Here is a 20,425-nt window from a genome sequence, read left to right as displayed (position 1 = left end):
GCTTTTGAAAAGACCTCTGGGAGACTTGGAAGAGTGTCTATAGAGGAGATAAGAACTCGAAGTGAATGGCAAAAAAGAAGCTAAACTGAGCATTTTGCTTTTAAATTAAAGGCTTGAATTATTGCAGCCTTAAATCTGACACTTTTGTAAGTAACAGGATAGATATATTTTTCACCTTTGAATAGCATAAAAATAATTACCTGTTTCCTTGTGAACCCTCTCTCTCTTGCTCCATTTTGGTTGGGACTTTGAAAATGATATTAGCACATAATAAACAAGAGAAAGGCAATTTTCTGAAACTGTTGTCCTTCCAACAGAGCATTAACTGTTAAACATACAGCACCGTGTCATGCAATAGTCATTCTTTATGGTATGTCATCTTATATGCAAAACTGAGAACTGACATGGATTATTTTGTTTAAACTTATTGAATTTATTGCTTCCATCCCTTTAGAATGTCAAGCATGTTCTGAATATAATTCCAGGATGTATACAAAAATTAGAAGCTAAAAATATAGCATTGCTTAAATATTAACTGCATTATGTTTGAGGCAGCTTTTTGTTTGGTTGGGGGTTTTTTTGCCTTCTATCTGTTAAATGTATATTTTCTGTTTAGTTGAGCATGATCTAAGAAATACAACCATTACAGAATAATCTTGATGCATTTAAAACATGTTTGTCTCATTATTCCCCCTTTTGTTGTTGTTACTATTTACAGGTAAATAGTTGTGACTTGTGTAAGTGATTTGCAAGTTTATAGTTGGCTATGACCAATAAATATTGGGAAGAAATGTTTCCTTTGATAGTTACCTGATATCAACCATTACATATTCCTGTGAAGGGTATAGAGTGGACAACTGTTGGCCCAGAACTAGGGCTAGAAATGGGTTATGACCTAGTTTTGTAGTTACAATGAATCTAAGATGGACAGCAGAGTTGTGTCTATGTTTATATAACATTATCACAAGATTACAATAGTATATGCTTATTTTTATATGTGTGTATACAGTCTATATTTATTGTGGGTAGAGAAGGGGTAGGGAAGTGGGATGATGCCTTATCAATGATTTGCCTGTCTGGGGTTGCTTCAGCCCTGCTTTTCTATGGACTTTCCAGACATGACCAGAACTGCTCCAAGAATCGTGTTTGTGGGGCAGTGTAATTCTTCATCTGATTTGTAGCTAAATCCTAATGTATTAAAAAAATAATGATAACCTGTGTGTTACTGCTTTGGGGGAGAACTAGTAATTACAAATAGAGCTTTTATGGAAAGAACTGTCACTGAAATGTCTTCATAAGACTGGTGCACAACTTGATAAATCAGGTTTATTACTATCTAAGGTTGTAACCAGGCACTTATGGTTTAGGGGTTTTTGACATTGACTGCCTCTCCAATAGTTAGGATAATCTTTCTTCATCAGTCAGCTAGAGTTATTGAAGCTAGTATTTTTAGTCATGTTCCTTGTGTTTCTAGGAGACTTTACATACCCATATGTTTTGGAAAATGTTCCAAGATTCCCCTGAGGAAAAAAAAAAAAAGGCAATACTTGCTTTTTAGGTGGAGGAATGCCTTTTTTTAGCTAGGGCTGTAACTTTTCTGCCTGCAAACTCCCAGGTGCATACTTGAGGTCAGCTAAGTTCCTTGTAATGGAATTGAGGTTTAGTTCATACAAAACCTATGGAATCCATGCAATTTGAGAGTGTAGTGCCCTTTCCCCCTCATAAATTGTGGGATTTCTCCCTTTAAACAATGAAGAGAAATATCCAATTCTTCTGGGAGTTGGGACTCTAAAATAAAACAGGTCTTCCCAAGGTAGAAAAAATGTTGTACATGCAAGATTTTTCCACTGTCATATGAATGGCTGCAGATGACAGAGTCACTTCCATACTACATACCAAATTCATAACATGAATGTTTGTTTTCTCAATAGAGATTTATTTTTATTAGTCCACAAGTACTGAACAAGGACAAAATGAGTAATTCATCAGTCTGAGTGGTTTTAAGTATGAAATGACTCTGAAAGGAGTTAAAATTTATAGGATTGATGAAATATACTGTTCCAGCTCCTTAAACAGGTCATGCAGGAATTATAAACAACGCTTTTTAATGACTGTTTATGAAATCCTCTCACAACCTGTTTATATCTTTTCTGAGTAACATTTTAATCACAAGGGTTTGTGATCAGATTAGAGTGTTTTCTTTACAAGCTTTAGGTTTGGATGGCTTTTATTTCTGATATTAGAAGTTATATAATGTACCTCAATACATTGTTTAAGCTCCCACATCTGCTCAGGGGTAATAATGTAATCCCAGCCACTTGCAATGGCTGTGAAGTCCTCATCATTTTTTATGTAGCAGTAGTCCTGAAAACCTGTCTATGCAACTGTCAAAGCCACTCTTGTCAGATCCTGGTTTATGCCAGTTTAAATTGACCCCACTCTTGTTTTGTGTTTATCTACACTTTTGGTAATTTCTTGCATCTTCCCTTTACAGACTGGTTACTTTTTTGGGGAGGTTGAAGGGGCTGTGATGAACAAGTTACTAACAATGGGCTCCTTTAAGAGGTAAGATTTTTCTATCTCTTAAAAAATGTTTTAACAACAAAACGAAACAAAACTAAATCGAAGTCATACAAAAGAAAGCCAAGACTGGCAGTGTGGCTGGATCCTCATTTATGTCTCTTTTCTGTATGATTTGAGTGTAACTCGATACCATGCACGTTGAATGTTGAGAGCATTGGAGTCAGCCTACAGTGAGTTTCTTTTTGAAAAAACGGTTTATTTGACTACAATGCTAAAACTGTGTGCCTCTCCTGTTCCCACTGCACTCAAGTGGAAAAGGGACTGGGCCATATCTACTACTGAACAGTTTTAAATGGCTCTTAAACGAATCATTGATGCCACATTACCATTTTGACCTGTAAAAAGTTGGAGATTACTCAAACTAGACAGTGCAAAATGCCCTGCTGTTAAAGGGAAAGTGTGTTCTCCCAGTAATCCATCTTCATTCACATGCTAACTTACCTCTGAACATTGTTGTGACTACGGACCTGGTCTTACTCTCATGATGACAATACAAAATAATAGTGACTTTATGTGTTGTCCTTTGAAATAAATTATGCATTCTAGGGAATTAAGAAGAAACTTTTCCCTTTAACCTGTAACTCAACACTGGAGTCTTCATGGCTTTCACGTGGTCTGAGAATGTTCCATATCCCTTTGTCCTATTACAACATGGGAGAAGTGCTGACAATATATATTGCTCTTTTCCCTTTTATTTTCCTGTGTGTTTCTAGTATAAAAAGACAGACACATCACTGATCCCATCACTCACTGACTGTAGCTATTACATGTGAGGGTGTACACAGAGGCTCTCAGAACAGATGGTTTGTGTGCTTGCTTGGTAAACGAGCTCTCCTAAAGACAGAAATCTTTCCGTGCTGCCTCTGTGCGTTACAGCTGAATACCACTCCCAGTAAATGACTGACCTGAAATGTGCAGATAGCACCCATGGAATCATCCCAAATCCTAGTTTTCTGAGGGTGGCAACCTTTTTGTGTTTAGCACCACATTCTTAACATATGCTGTAGGAGGAAGTGAAGTAATACATATTTATAGGCTGGGTTAGATGATGAAAAGATCTGTTTATACAAGAGATGAAGCCATTTATTTAACGCAAAGAAAAACATACAGTCAAAACTAAGGGATAATACTTTAATTTGTCCCAATTTGTTTTGTCTTGCCCAGCAAAGCATTTCAAACAGAATATGTAGTCAATGACCGATAGTAGTGGGCACCACTGAGAACACAAACTGCGTGGCTCGAGAGTTCCATCTCAACTGCAGTGGGTGCCTCTTTGACCTGGACCATTGGCTTCTGATTTTGCTGGTCTTGAACTCCAAGGCAGTCAGAGATAATGAAGGCACAAGCTCAGTGCAACTGAGACAAAATGTAAACACAATGAGCCAATTTAAACATAGTAAACTGACCATTGCCAATCAGTTAAAGATGGGAGAGAATCAAAGTGGTGTACTTGTGCTAAATGAGCATCCTGCTGTACAGCACATAGCTCTGTGCAGCAAAAAAACCATCCAAACCAGACTGTCTTTGAGCTGTGCTGGATGAGGCCTTGAAAAAAATTATTCCAGCAGCCTGAAGAAGAAATCTTTGCTGGCTCTCAGGAAAAAGACACAGATGCATTTACTATACTTTTAAGATTACTAATTTGTTTGGACGGGGTTGTGTTTTGCTATTCTGAACTTTTTTGTATATGAAATAAGAAGAAAAGAAAAAGAGTGCTTGATGCAGTGGCAAAATCTTTTACCAGTACCACTTCCCTGAGAGCACAATGTGGACATTGCATGCATTATACTTGTCATTGCTGCTCTTACCATGTAGGCAAAATCAGAGAGCAAACTCTGTTCATTAACATTTCTTGCTGATAATATACAGAGCCATCTTTTCTTCCAGTTTGCTTTTTACATGGCACATACTGTCCAGCAGGTGAATTATATAATGCTGCACTTTCTGACCTGGTCTTGCTCCCTTTTTGATTAGTTCAGAAGTAGAAGGTTCTGTGGTGCCTGATCACTGCACAAGTTTGCTAACTGTGGGGATAGGAGTCCTCTCTTCCTTTGGCACCAATGATGTGAGTGGCAGTGCTGATATGTGCTCCCACCTCACTGATTCCCGCCAGCTTTCAGGCTCTCCCTCCACAAAAGGAATGAAATAACCCTTTGTCCATTCTCCCAACTACCACTCATTTGGAGTGATATAGAAGTTCTTTTTAGGACTGTGCTGGAAGTGCTAAACAAAAGGGGTTTGTTTGCTGCTGACTGTGTTTCTTTTCAACCTGCAGCAGGATGAAATTCAATTTTTGTGTTCCCTGTTTATTTTTTAAAGTGAACTTAAATACCTCCTTCCCTCCTCAATTTCTTTAAACTCAGTGCTTCTTTTGAATAATGTGTACATATGTATGTATGTATATTTTCTTAGTTTATGGGTTTTATAATTAGGGAGAAAAATTATATCAGTGCCTCCACAGCAACGTGACATGCTCTATGATTTCATTTAGCAAAATTATGTTTATCTTATACCTTAAGTATTGCACACAATTAAATAATTTAAATATGATTTAAATTTATTATTAAATAAGTTAGAATGTGCTTATGGAAAAGTATCTGCTTCACATAACTTAGAAAAGTTTCTTTATAATTTCTTCAGCACTTTGTTTATATAAAAACAGTGAAAAAAATAGAAAAATTCAACAGTTCCAAGCATGAAAATCTAAAAAACCCACATTAACATCAGGAAAATTAAGGGCTATCAAAGCAATGAGATCCCCAAAGCAATAAACATAATAAATCTGTAAGAGAAAATTAAACATCTCTTGACTTCAAAATGCTTTCACCCTTTCCAGTAGGAGGAAAATGAAGCAATTCTCTAAGACAAATATGGAAGCAGCATCATTTCCTTTTCCAGTTCTCTTTCCACCAGACATCCTCTTGGCCTCTGAAGAAGAATCCATGCTTTGCTATTTAATCCTGTTGTCAGGATACATGAATGAAATGGCATACCCTTGAAATCCAGCTTTCCCGGATGCCGAGGCTCACTCAGTTAAGTTCTTGTTGCTTTGAGAGCTTCTCTTGTTTCTCAGTTTTTCTTGCTCTTTTCCTTTCTCTTTACTCACATGCTTCTTAGGGAGGAACATGCATCCTGTCTGTGCCCTTGGGCATGATGCAGTCCAGATCCTTCTCCTGTGCTCTACAAATGCTTGCACACAGGGGCAGACTTTCATCTCCTTGTCTTGATTCGCGTTATAAGCAAAATACAGTACGAGTTTTGCCTCAAGGTTATAAGAGTATATATAAAAAAAAAAAAAAAAATCACAATTCTTCACTAAGCTACTTGTAAGAAGGACATTCTCAAAGCCAAGTCCCAAGAACAGTAAGTAGTTGCTCACCAGTAGACCTCAGTTTGCACTGAGGCAGCACAGCTTCCAACTGAAGGATTTTTTTCCTGTTTTTTAGGCCACTCTTTCTTATTTAAGCATTTGTTTTATTAAGATATGCCTAAATTTTTGGTGAAGATGTTAAATGGAAAATCGCATTTCAAATTTGTGTTTATTTTTATGTGGATTTATGCAGTCATCGATTTGACCTTCTATTAGTTGGGCAACATTTCTTCGTGTAGATATACACTTTGGAAAAGATCAGTGACAGACTGCAGGGACTATCCAAATTACATGAGTAAGCATTTTTTGTTTAGGCAGGCAGAAGACATTCAAGGTCGGGAAAATGAGTCGACTATTTCCAATAATTATCTTCCATTTTCACTGCCATGTGCACTGCAGGGCAGGTGTGAGTCTTGTTCCCCTCATCCCCAGTTCAAAATGAATAATATGCAATTGTACTTCTCTGAAGAATGACATTCCATTGTCATTAATGAAATAACTGTCAGGAGGGCAACAATGCAGCTACAGGTTGAAAAGTACAAAAGAAGCAAATAATATCTGTCACTTCCCCCTTGTTATTACCAACAGGAACCCTTCTCTGATTTTTTTATTTTTTTACTAGATCTGTATCTGGTACCTGCATTCTGAAACTCCCACATTGCTGTGGGCTATATTTTCTTCTCATATTTTGTTCATGTGTCATCTTAAATTAATGTCTGAAAACTGAGTTTTGGGCATTGTTGGAGTTCATGTCTCTGTAAATATTACCTTTAATGCAGAATCATTTTATACACTTACGGAGAAACATTGGCATGTGTGCTACATAGATGAGTTCTTATTCCATGTTCTGGAAATACAGGTTGAGTTCTAGTTTTTATGCTTGTTATTCTTTGAGCACTTTAGCAACTGGGAATAGCTGAGCAGTAAAAGCAAAGATACATGATGACACGTTTGTTTTGTCAAAATACTGTCATTTATTTTTATTCTTTCCATTGATTTTCTTGGTGGTGAAAGGTATTAGCCTGACAGCTTCTGGACGCTTATAATCTGTCTGTCAGTGAAGGTGGGAGGGCCAGAGCAGCATTAGACCAGGATTTCTCACAGTGTCCTGCTACCTCCCTACAGAACCTTCTCTAGACTGCAGAAACTAGTTTGCTTTTCACCCCATTCAACACTGCCCCTACTTGTGAGGATGCCAGGCCAGCTGCACATCTCATGTCTGAGTTAATGAACGTCTTTCCACCACAAGTGAGCTCTAGTCACCACTAATTTTTACATGGACTACTGAGTAAAGCATACGGTCAATAATTAAGGTTTCTGGATTATTGGTTTCCTTTGCTTGGTTCTTTGGAGCATTTCTTTTCTCTCTAGGGACTCAACATTTACTTCCATAGTAAGAAGCTTATTATTCTTGCACAGTATACAAAAACCAATGAATCTTCAACAAAACATTTGAAATGTTATGCACTGAAGATCTTTCAGCTCTTACAATTGCCAGTGATGGTATTTTACATTAGTAAATCCATAGGTGTGCTAAAAATCTAGCTGAAAGCAATAGAGTACATCTGTTAATATATCCTGCACTGCTGATAGGTCTTGGGAGTTTAATTTTCTTGAACCAGATTCGTATTCAACTGCAAGTACATCACAAAGTAGGAGATTGGAATTTACTGTATCAGGAATTTGACAATAAAAGGGTTTTCCCTAAAGTGTATTTGGCCCATGAAGTTACATAAAACAGTGATGCACATTTAGTTTTTGGTTAGTTAAAGATGATCGTTCATTGTGTTTGTCCTACAACTTATGTTAAAAACAGTTGCTCAGTGGACGTCAGGCGTGGAAATTGACAGCATGGTGATGTCAGACAGGCTCAGGTGTGTCATGTGGAGCAAGAGCAAAGCTCTCCTTGAGGTGCTCTAACACAGGACATAGACTTTGGCATCTAGGTGGACTGGCTGTAGTGAGTTGAATAGGATATGGTTAGCTGCAAACAGTTATTTAAAACTGAAATACAATCAGCTCAGAAAGGGTGATCTGGAAGCCTTTCTTTCTGCAACACAGATTTAAGTCTGTCAGAGTGAGAAGAAAGCCTATTTTCTAAAATCTCAGAAAGACATTAGCAGTAAAATAACATTCTGGAAATGTTAAAAGACACTACAATGTCTTAGGCCGCTACTTTGACCACAAATACTGCAGTAGCTTTTACAAGGAATGGTGCTGGAAAGCTTTTACTTTCCTATAACATTTATAAGAATAAAACCAAAACAACTGGATTTGAATTTGTGAATGACTTGGAACCCAAATATACTGAGCTTTAATACCACTCATAGTGACAGAGAATCGAGAATTGGTTCAATATGTTGCGGTGTTCAGATTGCAACGTGGTTATGGGATTCATCCACTGATCTGTGAATTGTGTTACAGAATTCCCATTTGTTTCTAGCATAAAACAGTCAGGTCTTTTAATATCATTTCATAGTAAGAGCTTCACTGATTTATTTTGCACATTCTGTGTTATAGTTGTTTGAATCATCTTTAGAAACTTTGAGGTAGCTGTTGCACTTGCCCACTTTAAAAGTTACTAAGATGGGAATACATTGTTCTAAACCAAAAACTGATTGCAGGCTTTTGTTCAGAAATCTGTCTGCCATGTACCTTTTTAAAAGTTTGCTCCTTTTGGTTTTTTTCTCCCCCTGGACACATTATCTGTTCTCTCTCATTTGTTCCTGAAGCAGAATCTTCACACTGGAAACACCTTCAAATACATTTACTCAAACTAAACTCATCTAACTAAAACTAATATCATTCACAGGTGATATTCAAGCCTTTCCAAATAACAATTCCTTAGTATTCCACAACCTTAGATTGTTGTATACTCCCTAAAACACAATAAAGCAATCTACAAAACATATAATCTAACATTTTGGGATACAATATTAATTATATTTCCAATTATTTGCGTGAGTACATATTTCAGTCTTTTAAAAACTTTTTATCTTTGAGCATCTAAAGAAACTATTACATCTGTCAGAATGTAATAATTACATAAGAAATGTAATACAAGTATAAATACTGGTGGGGGAAAGGCTTTTATCAATATTTAAAGTTAAGTTCAAATTATAATAGATGTTTCACATGGCACATTATAATAATATTTAATTAACACTGCTTAGCAGAATAATGAAATCCACAGATTGACCAAACAGCTCTGGTGTATGAGGTTGAAATTTGAGACATTGATTATGCTTTCAAAAATGAAACAGTCATCAAATTTAATTGATACATTGCAAATACTTTTACAATGAATGCACACAAAGCAATGCCTTCTATTTGTAATACTAGATATTCAATGAAGCAGAACGGGACCATTTCATCCATACAGAATTTCTTGACTACTCTGCAGAGAGCACATTGACATCTGTAGAACTGCCCTTGCCTGTGCACTTTTCACTTGCCACCATCACTAGGTGGTCCAAGTGGACATGCAATACAGTCCTTGGATCTAGAGGAACAAAATACTCGAGCCAGCCAAGGGTGGAAAGGTTGAGCTGTAGAGATTTACATTACAGGGGCTGGATTCTGACCATGGTTAAAGGGAGAAAAAAATTAAGGAAAATAAAAAAAGCTAGGGAAAGTGGTGTATTACTGCATGCCACACAGGCAGCACAGCTTACACCATGTACTGCTCTGTTTGTCTTGGCAGATCTGTGTGCGCGGATCTGGCTGTGGGCGTGATTCTGCCAAAGATGGTCAGTGTTCAACTTACACCCATGTTTAGGTCTCTAGTTATGCGTTTGTCTACCATGTGCCTCTCTCTGCCAGTCCACAAAACAATGGCTTCCTAGGCGTTTCTATTCTCAGTATAAGAGAAAATGAATAATGTAAGCACTATGACCATGTACTAAATGTTTAGTTGAAGCTGCGAGACCCAACATATTAGATATTTTGCCTGTAAGCCAAAAAGAAAATATAGACAAAATAAAGAAGCTTTAAGTGATGGTTGCTGTCACAAAATCAGACACAAAAAAACCCCAAAACCAAGCAACAGTTTCTACCACAATGGAATACATTTTATTGGTACAGGTTGCAATGTTTCATGGCATGCAGTGCAGAATGCCTCATGGTGATGCTGATTGCATTTCATGACCTGGTTTTGGCAGCTTCTGGGACATCCTTTCCATAGCTGAATTTGTGTGCTCTCCTTTCCTCTTCACTTAGAAGCAAAGCACACATTGCAAAACATTGAAGTCCCATCTCATACATCTTTTAACCATCTCTGTCTAGTTGTGTTCCTTTGTCCCTCTGATGATGCAAAAACCAAATGGATACGTTCAAATAACACTAGTGACTTTTATATATTTACACTTGTTGCAAATTACCAGCTAAAGATTCTTTACATCTGCTATAGATGCTAAGTGCTTTTTTTATGTGGAAGGATATAGTTAATTGATTGTTCTATGGACAGACAGATTTAGAGAAATAATCACAATTATTCCATATACTAGCTCTGAGTTCTGGATTTTACATTTAGATCTCTGAAGTGTTTCAATGATGAGTCAAATTGCAAGCATAAATAAATTTCCCTATGTTTACTATGCATCTGAGGAGGCTTCTAGCATATGTTGATTACAACAGGTACTTGACATGGAATATTTTACCCTTATGAAAAGAAGCAAAGGTACACCCATCCTACTTCAATTATCTGTACCACGAATGCACTGACATTCCACCTCTCTCTCCTTCAGAGTCGATGCCATTTCACAAATTAGCTGTGCACTGAGATGCTGGAACTATACAAGTGCCTTTTTGCTTTTATTGGAGTTCCAAGTGTGGTCTGTTGTGAGCAGCCCCTCAAATGCATAGGCTCTTTCACTCTCCGGGGCTAAATGTGCTGATCTTAGTCCAGAACCAATTGTTTAAGCATTGTGTTGAATGTGTATTATCCTCCTTCTCCTCCTCACATTGTTTATACCATTGTGTTTTACACTGTATGTGTATTTTCCCTGGTTTCTTCCAGTTATGCTTTTGCTTTGTTCTGTAGTCTGATAAAACCCTTACAAAATTTTCGCAGAATTTCTTATCTTTATGCTCCTTTGTGTAACCTGTATTTTAATGATCCCATTCCCTCTTTCCCCTGCTACTGTTACAATTTTTATTTTCCTGTCCACTCCGTGAGCAGACTGCTCCATATCGTCATTTTTATCCCGCTGAGTTTTCTTCTTTTAGTCAAGCACTTTTCTGTTCTTCTCTGTAGAATTACACTTTATGACTACCAGGCCATGTGTAGAACAAACAAAGAGAGTAGCGACAGTGCCCATAGCTTGCTGGACGTAAGTATAGCACATTTTCTGAGCACCTTTCCATGCAGCCATCAAAGAAAATTGTTGCAAATATCTCATGGCCATTACTAGCCTGTTATTTTGATTTGGAATGCTTACAGCTCTTGGGTTATCCAAGTGCTTTCGAGGGATGGTTCATTATAAACAAATGCAAAGTGTTAAGCATTTTCGAGTTCAAATACTCACACAATCATTTTAATGCTGGGCCATCATTTCTGAGGTTCTGTCAGGAGGTTCTTTGCACCATATGAATCTGCCTTCTTAGGAATTTGTGAATTTGGCAGTAGATTGTGCTTTGTCTGGGGGACTGGAATCACATATGCCTTTCCTGTATATAAACAAGGAGTTCAAATTAAAAACTGAGTTGTTGGGGGTTTTTTTATATGAAAGCATTGGTTCATTGGAAAGTCATGCAAGTCAGTGATTTTAACATTTTTTTCTTCCTGAGTATTCAAAAATGTTTTTTAAAGTAAAATTTCGGTGCATTTAAACCCTTGTCTTGCAATCTGGATACAAACCCTGACCCTCTGCAAGGCCTGATTAGAATCAAGCTGGGTCTTGCAAGGGCAACACTTCCTTGTTGCTAAATCCTATATCTAGACAATAACCCCAAGGGTATTCTATAATCATGCATCTGTCTTACTGATTGGTGTAATAATCTATCAGAACTGATCAGGTGGTGTTAGATGGAGTGTAGGTTTTGCATATTAAAAATTGTTTTCACAAATATATGACAACAATAGCACAAAAAAATTCTCAGGTAAAGACAACAGAAGCAAAATATTTTACTAGCCTGGAAAAGTTATCTAATAGTATTTTTAAATGCACAGGGATCTAGCTAGAAAAAAATAAGCCTACACATAGTTAAACTGTTGAATAAATATCAAATTCTGGCAACCTCCAAATATATAGATAGATAGATGCTATTGTTTAAAAACTGCATTTTGGGGTGTTTTCATTTACATGTTTATATGATTCTGTTTTCAAAATGCCTGCAAATTTGCACTTTATCAGTATTTTAATCATCAAAGTCTGAATCTGAAAAAAAGACCATCTTGACATAATAATAAATACTGCACAGTGCCATGAAACCTAAATTATCAGTGAAATAGAACGTGATGCTGTGAAGCACATTTGCATGAAATATCCTAAAACATACTACAGCTCTTAGCAAAATCCTTCCATCCTAAGGCTCGGGGCTTCAGCTCAGTTTGCATGAACACTCAGCAAACTGGAGTATTTATCTTTTAAAAGTGGACTCTAACTAAAAATGTATTGTTCATAAGTAATAATGAATATATTGGTTTATATTAAATCATTTGGCATTATGAAAACAAAAGTATACAACAAAGTTAGTTACTTGGGCATGAAATGTCAGGTTTTCTGATTTGGAATAAAAATAAATAAGATGCCCCATAGTGCTAAAATTGTGGGGGGGTTTTGTCTCTAGGAAAATCTTGTAGCTCCTCATCTTTTCCTATAAGACAGTGTGAAAACCTTTCCTATCTCAGGCGTCCTACGTTCTACTGGGCCTCTTATGGCACTGACTGACATGAGTTTGTTGCTCTCTGAGTTCTCAGCCCTGCACGGAAACACTCTCTGTGGCCCCTGAAAATTTTAAGTGGCCTGTTAGTGCTCACCAGAACAGCACTGCTTCAGAGAGGGCTGGCTCAGGACGGCTAAGAATTACTTTAGATATCTGAGTAGTTCTGTTAATATGACTTCTTGTATGTGCCAAAATGCTCTGTTGATATCTAAAAGAGTCTGCAGAACTTTATGCAACTAGGACACCCTAACATGGATAAGAGAGGCAAGGAGAGATTCCTCTCAAAATTTCTGGCAACTGACTTTTCTGCCTGAGTTTCTTTCACAAAAGATTAATCTTGTTAATATTCTTTTCAAAAATGAAACATTCAAAATGTACTAGAAGTACTGTAAACACAGGATTTTCAAAGGATTTATTGTATTTTTCATGATCCAGAAAAACAGAGGAAGGAAGCAAAAACCTACTTAGAGTGTTTGCAATTGGGCCTTCCATATGACACAGATAATCATTTAGGTAAAGTCAAGCTTCAGAAACTATTCCTAGCTTAATTAGGCTGAGGTATTGAATAGAGATTTACACAATAGAGAGGAAAGCCTGTGAATTGCAGCCCAAGAAAAGCTCATATTATCTACCCGAGCTGTTCCTTCAGCAATAGCCAGGGAAATAGGAACCCCTAGAGGTTAAAGATTTAAGAATCATTTGCAAAACCTTCCTTTCCCCCTCTGATAATCTGTGTATATGATCAGCTGTGAGAAAAAGGAAATTTCATTACTATACATTTTAATAATAAATATAATGTTTCTTCTTCATAAGAAAAAGGGGTTTTTCTCATGTTCCCCATGCATTTGAATATCCATAATATTGTTTTTACATGAAGAATTCAGTTAAGATATAAATGCTGGTTGTTTTGGCATTTTATTAAATGAGTTGCTTCTCTTCAGCCTTATAATGCCTTCTTTGCTGCAGTAAAATGGATTATGACTGAACTTGTCTTGTAAGTAGATTTTATCAAGAACTTAATGAATATTTGTATGGATTACTGAATATTTGCACTTTTGACTATTTAATTATCATTTGTACCTTTTGCATTTTACATATATTGTGCTTTTTTTATTATACAACTTCAAGTATAGTAATGTTTGTCAGAGTTATTTTTCCAATTTTGAATTCTTAAAATCTGAGAAAATTTTGGCTATATAAATGCACAGTTTCACTTTTATTGCATGGTCTTTGCTTATATCTGCATGTCTTTGCTTAGCAGATCACAATATACAGCCCAAATTTAGTTATGTGGTTACTGTTAAATTTTAGATAAATGGCTGGCTATTTGTGATGTTGCTTGGGTGGGCTGTTGTCAGTAGAGAAACCTGATTGCACTGACTCACTGTATTGTTTGTCACTTCATAAAATTCTGTAAGATGGACTTTTTACAGTACATACCAGATAAGGTGTGCTCTCGATGTTGCTGAATTGTTTTATCCCTGCTAATTCTTGTAACATTCCCAGCTAATTCATAATGATCATTACCTTTAAGAGAGGGTGCCTGAAAAATAACAGAGGAATATTACATGGAGAGGAAGAAGCCTTAAAATGTGTCATGTTTTTAACCTACGTGATTTATTATTGTTCTTATCAGAAAGCAGAGCTGTAGTTCTGAGTGAATTTTATCTTTATTGAAATAGAACTGGGTTTTTTTTGTAGTCATTTTCGTTAATTGTAAATTGTATAACCTTTCATCAAAGTTCGGAATAAGAGTTAAAGAGATTTAACTGAGTGGCTACTGCCAGAGGGCAGAGATTGATCTTAAATGCAGCTTTCAAAGTAAATAGAAGGGGAAAAATTGTGTTAAAATGAGACTGATGCTTCATATAACAACTTCAGAAATTTCAAGACACTTTCTATGCTTATAAGTCTTGTAGATTCATGGGCATATGACAAAATGGATGTTGGTTTTACATTCTTTACACTTAAAATAACTGATTGACACTTCTCAGTCCATTCTTCCAAGTAAATCATAGTATATTGAAGTGGGAAAATGCCTTCTTTACAATTTAGTTAGAATTGATTAGACAGTGGTTAATCAGTCTTTTCTGCTCTTAGAAACAAAATAGCTTTATTATTTCAGTTGGTAAATGAATAAAAGAAAGTATTTTATGTGTACTCCTGCCTTGTAGCCTGGACAGTTCTAGTCCTGTGGTGTTTTACCAGAGTCAAAATACCTGCACAATGAAGAAATAATGTTCAACAGTAAAAACAGTATATGCTGCCATGCACTGAGAATTTTAATTGGCACTTCAAATAAGATCAGTATTTAAATTAATAATAGCTAAATCTATGATTTATTGATAGGATTATTTTCAGAATAAGTTTACAGAGGTAAAATGCAACCCAGTGAAAATATGAGAATAGCAGTAGTTGCTAATCCCAGAGTTACAGTAACATGACTTTCAGTTCTATTTTAGCTTTTATTTAAAATAGGATTAACATTATCAAGCTACTACCAGTTTAGTGTTTTGAAAATATGCTGTGGGATAATAAAAACTCCAATAATTTCTCTAGGTTCCTTGTGGAATTTAATCTATGCAGTTGGTGGCACTCCGATCTAACAGCAAAAGGTAAGTGTCATTTTTTTTTCCAGACACGATGGTAGAAATGTCTAGGTTAAATTGGATTTTTGAAATTTGGATGTGCATAAACTGTTTTAGATTAAATAATAAATATCTGATAATAATAGTTTGTCTCCCATGTCAGCATTCTCTTTTTTGTTAATGTTTCCTAAAACACAAGAGAATTAAGATTTCCTATGAATAAGCACAAAGTGCTTCTGTGTACTCTAGGAATACAGTGCACTGCTATAATGGAAAAGTTAAAATAGTAGATAATGATCAAATATATTTTTAAAAACATTTCCTTTCGTTCCAAAACAATCTTTGTGAATAAAACAATTATTATTGTGTTGGAAAATGCCTTTTTAAAAAAAGTCTACAGGAATATACCCACTCAATATAATTTCATACAAAAATAATTTTTAAGGATTAAGACAATTTTTATGCCGAGCAAGACTGGTTAAAACTGTATTTTTGTTTTATGACGCCATTCAAAATATACATTTAAGTGAATTAAAATTCAGTTTACTCAAAGCAATTTTTAACATGTGGAAACTTCATGTGAAATCATGGAATTTTAATAATAATAATGGCCAGTCTTCGCGAGCGAAGATCCGGGGAAGGTCTTTCCACCTTCCAGCCTGCGCATTGGATTTTTTAGGTGAGACACAGTGTGCGCGGAACTGAGCCCACCCTTTAATCCTAAGGTTCATCTGCCGGGGCCAAGCGAGCTTGGACGGTGGCAGCGAGGTCCTTAGGACGTAGGTGGGTTGCCTTTAAGGGCTAACGAGCTCCACCTGCCCGGGAGTGGCCCTGACCGGGAATCGAACCCGGGTCTCCGCGGTGATAGCGCGGCGCCTTTACCCCTAGACCACCAGGGGCTCCGGAATTTTAATAGTTCCCATAAAAATGGGAAGGTTTCAGTGTAAGGTGTCTGTTAGATTTTAGCAGACATTTTATGACATTTTCAGAAGTTGCTCAGAAGTAAAGGGCTAATTTACTGCTCTTCAATTGATGATTTCATAGGCAAATTGTGCTGGTATAATGATTTAAACTGAATTCTTCAGTCTCTTATTTGCACATTCCTTAGCAAAGCAGGGGATAAAATTGCTGCTTTAGGCTTCTAGTTGATATTTGCATTGCCTGGTATCCAGGCAAAATCATATCCTGTCTGAAGTTTAGGTATCAGGAAAATTGAACACACTAATGCCCTGGAATAATCCAGTATTCCCTGGTATAATAAGATGCTCCTAGTATAAAATTTCTATTCTAGAGGAACCAGAAATTATTGGCAAAGCACATGCCAAGCTACTGCCTAATGTGTGGTAAACGCTGCGTAGGGGGACAGGGAGGCTGAGACAGGAGTCTGCTGGAGGTGAGGGTTTGGTAAGAGCCTTCTGAAAATTTAAGTGCATGAACTTAGTCCAGCCTTTCCCACACTGCTGTGAACTGCACAGTGCACTGCAGCTCTGGAGCTGCTGCTTCTGTGACACCAGCAATGAGCATGATGTAGATTGGATGCACACAGATGGAGCTTCGTGGGAACCTGCCACACTGCTTGCTTTGGGGACTGCTTTGTGACAAGCCATGCCTACACAGGTCTCCTAAAAGCCAGGACTGACTTCCCAGTGATTTCAGTACCTCTAACAGGGAAATTGCTTCCCACTCAGTTTGTGACATTAATGGTGTATCACATATTATGAAAATCCTAGAGGGTCCTCACACACCTGCCCATTTATCAAACCCCACCTTGAAAAGTACTTCTGCATGAGATCTCGTAGTCTCAATCACATTTGTAAATGAGAGATAAGAAACCCTAAACCTTGGACTTTCCCATCATCTTCTGGACCCTGGAGAGGTGCTGGAAATCTGAGACCCATGAATCATAGGCAGTCTCTTTGTTATACAAGCCATATGTTGATAAAAATGAGGGTAGACCCAAAGCACAGGTGATAAATTCCAGTCATTCTTTGCAGCAGATAAAGGGAACAGAAGAGAGAGGGAGAAGGTACAGTAGAGCTAGTCAGACAATTTTAAAAAACCCACTTAATTGTTAAATATGTCACAACCATAGTGAAAACTTCCAAAATAACAAAACTTTTCTGACCAACTTTAGTACCTCGTTTGAGATCTGTGCATTTGGTGGAATAATTTTTTTTTATTATATACAAAAGCTGTAAACAGATTAGAAATGCATGTCCTGCTGTGTGATTGCAAATGCAGTTGTGGTGGTTCCCTTGCACTGCACAGTGGATGCACCACTCGCCCTGAGACAGATTATCTCCAATGGAAGATCTGTCCAGCCCAAGAGCCTGTTTAGTGTAATCTATTTTTGTCATACCTCATCTTGTTGTCTCACTTAGTAATTAGTTTAAGATAGGTTTAACATTTGTGCTGATGTGCAAGTATATCTCTGTGTTAAGGAACAATGAAGGTGTGGGGAGGAAAAAGAAAGGGAATGAGGGAGAGGCGTTGTCTGACAAATACTTCAGCGGGAGAGTCAGAAGAGCTGCCTTTAGTTCCCAGCTTTGCTGCTGTCCTGTAGTTTGACCTTGAACCAGTCTCGCTGCTTTCTGGTACCTCAGTATAAGATGTAAATAGTAACTCTTTCTTTTTCCTGCAAGGGCTTCAGACTAAAGGGTCTTAATTATTAGTATTTTTGGAAGCAGATAATGTTGGAATTGGGTAAAGTAACTCTTCTACCTCCCCCACCCACAGAGTTATTGTAGCTGGTGAAACCCTGCAAAGATTCCCAAACTGTAACTGAAAAAGAAGTGTTTTGGCTTCAGTAAAATATACCAAACTTTTCATCAAATAAATGTAAATTCCTGTGAATAAAGGTTAGTGATGCACAGCACCACTGAGATAAAGACAGTAAATCCAGCTTGAATCTATACAGAAAGAATGAAAACTTGTGCATAAATGTAAAGTGGGTTGGCAAAGGCTTAACCATTAATAATTACTTTAATAGTAATGTCTTGCAAAATTACATTCCATGGATAAACTTCTTTTTTTTTTTTTTTAAAATTTAATTGAAAAAAAAATAGTTTTATGCACTGCCTAGGAAATCTCACAGGGTGGCAGAAGCTGAGTAACATTTCCGTTCTCTGTGAGCTCCGTAATACAGCATCTCATGTTGTTCCCAACTTTTTGTGCTGTTCTTCCCATGTTAACATCCAGATATTTTTTTTCCTGTGCCTATAGCGCAGAGGTTGAAACAAACCCTAGAGCCCTGTGACACCGAATATCCAGCTTTTGTTTCGGAACGCACTATAAAGGAGACCACGGGGAATATTGCTTGCGATGACTGTTTCAAGTAAGCCCTTTCAATTTTTTTTTTTTTTTTTTTAATACAACTGTTTGTGACAAAGCAATAAAACTGAATTATTCAAGGCTGTGTTGAAGAATGTACAAGTCTGTTATGTTTTGTATTATGTAATGACCTCTGTCAGGGTGTCATTTCTCTTATGGCAGGGGTCATTTAAAAGTTTGATGCTCTTAAATTAAAGTGCTACCTATTATTTTCTGCCAAAAAAAAAAAAGTAAAACCAGTACAGGCTTATGTTAATTTCAAGTAGTGAATGCTTTAAGACTTTTCCTATTTGCAAGCAGCATTCTAAGGAAGTTGTCTGTAAGATTTAGATGCAAAAAGGTAAGTGCTCTTCAGTCTCCTCAACAGGAGTGAAACCCTGCTGGATAGGTTAGGAGTTCCCTTGTGGTACAGTGAGATCTGCTTGTTTTACTGCATTGCCAAACAGAGTTTCCTTCTTAGAATTATTGGGCTGAAAGAGTGGGAGAGGATTAAATCCATTCTCCAAGTGTTCAGTGCTGGGAAGCTGAGTTAATAGTAACAAATCTCACATGTCAGTGCTGCAATCTTGTCAGTTCTGCCAGTGCTACTGTAAAATCATCCCTTATAGGGTTAAGAGAAGAGAAAGACTTCAGTCTAGCTTTCCTCCTTCACAATTGAAATGTCTTTTCTCTGCATTTGTTGCCTATGTGCAGTGACATTTTGACTGTAGTTCTGGTAGATTTTAATGGAAGAATTGCATAGGTATTGTTTATGCAAATTTCTGTGCTTTGAAAAGTCTCTTAATTGGATTTCCTTTATGCTGAGTAGGTTGTCATCATAAAGGAGATTAGTATTTACAGCAATAAAGTGTCTATCAATATAAATGTCAGGAGGAATTTATAAGTTAAACAAAAATTATTATAACTGTCTCTCTTTCCAGGCTAAATCAATATGCAATTAGCAAATAAAGGTGAAAACTTTGTCACTTTGAAGTCAATAGGTGTGCTTCTGGACTTACTCCTATTTTTTCTCCTTGATATTTTCAATACATTAAAACAGGAAATGGGAGTAAGTACACTGGAGATAAATTTTAAGTGCTAATATTCACTTTTGATTTGCTACTGACCAACAGTTAAGTATGAGAAAATTGTTAATGTCTAGTATGAATAATTGGTTTTATATGGCTTTGCGGGATAGAAGTATGAGAATGCTTTGTAAATTGATGCTTGGGAGCCCTTGAAGTGTAACAATGGGTCCCACTGCCTGAAAAGTACAAACTCAACAAAATCAAGCCGTGCTTTTTCCACTTGACATATCAAATACAATGTAGGTTACACTGCTATGAGTGCTTTGTGCCAGCATTGTAGAATTTAAGCTGCCTTATTTTGTGATAATTTAACACAAGATTACTGAGAAATTTTGCAAAAAATTGTCTTGCATCCCTTGAGGTGCTCAAGACCAGGTTAGATGGGGCTTTGAGCAATCTGGTCTAGTGGAAGGTGTTCCTGCCCATGGCAGGGGGTTGGAATTGGATGGTATTTAAGGTCCCTTCAAATCCAAGCCATTCTATGATTCTGTTTAAATATTGCAAACAGACGTGATTCCATGGAAAGAAGATTAATTTAACAGGACTAGGTTTTCTCAAAGGAGTGCAGATTCTAGTCTGTGTTCTTAGGTAACTTCAGGTCA

At 36.9% G+C, this 20,425-nt stretch overlaps 1 protein-coding gene across 3 annotated transcripts in view; it reads left to right on the top strand.

Annotated features, from left to right (window-relative positions):
* Positions 1-20,425, top strand: part of CACNA2D3 (calcium voltage-gated channel auxiliary subunit alpha2delta 3) — a 391,160-nt gene that overhangs the window by 353,154 nt on the left and 17,581 nt on the right. For 2 of the 3 annotated variants that reach the window (XM_050312820.1, XM_050312819.1), the window contains 5 exons: positions 2,495-2,565; positions 11,208-11,283; positions 13,780-13,832; positions 15,398-15,453; positions 18,649-18,760. In XM_050312820.1, coding sequence (XP_050168777.1) covers positions 2,495-2,565; positions 11,208-11,283; positions 13,780-13,832; positions 15,398-15,453; positions 18,649-18,760 — 368 coding nt within the window. Of the gene's footprint in view, positions 1-2,494; positions 2,566-9,656; positions 9,703-11,207; positions 11,284-13,779; positions 13,833-15,397; positions 15,454-18,648; positions 18,761-20,425 lie in introns of those variants that run through there. The other variant, XR_007628662.1, reaches the window with a different exon arrangement.

This window comes from Myiozetetes cayanensis, unplaced genomic scaffold, assembly GCF_022539395.1.
Source record: "Myiozetetes cayanensis isolate MyiCay16 unplaced genomic scaffold, myiCay2020 scf18, whole genome shotgun sequence".
In the NCBI taxonomy this organism is placed as follows: Eukaryota; Metazoa; Chordata; class Aves; order Passeriformes; family Tyrannidae; genus Myiozetetes; species Myiozetetes cayanensis.
This window is presented reverse-complemented; position numbering and strand designations above follow the sequence as displayed.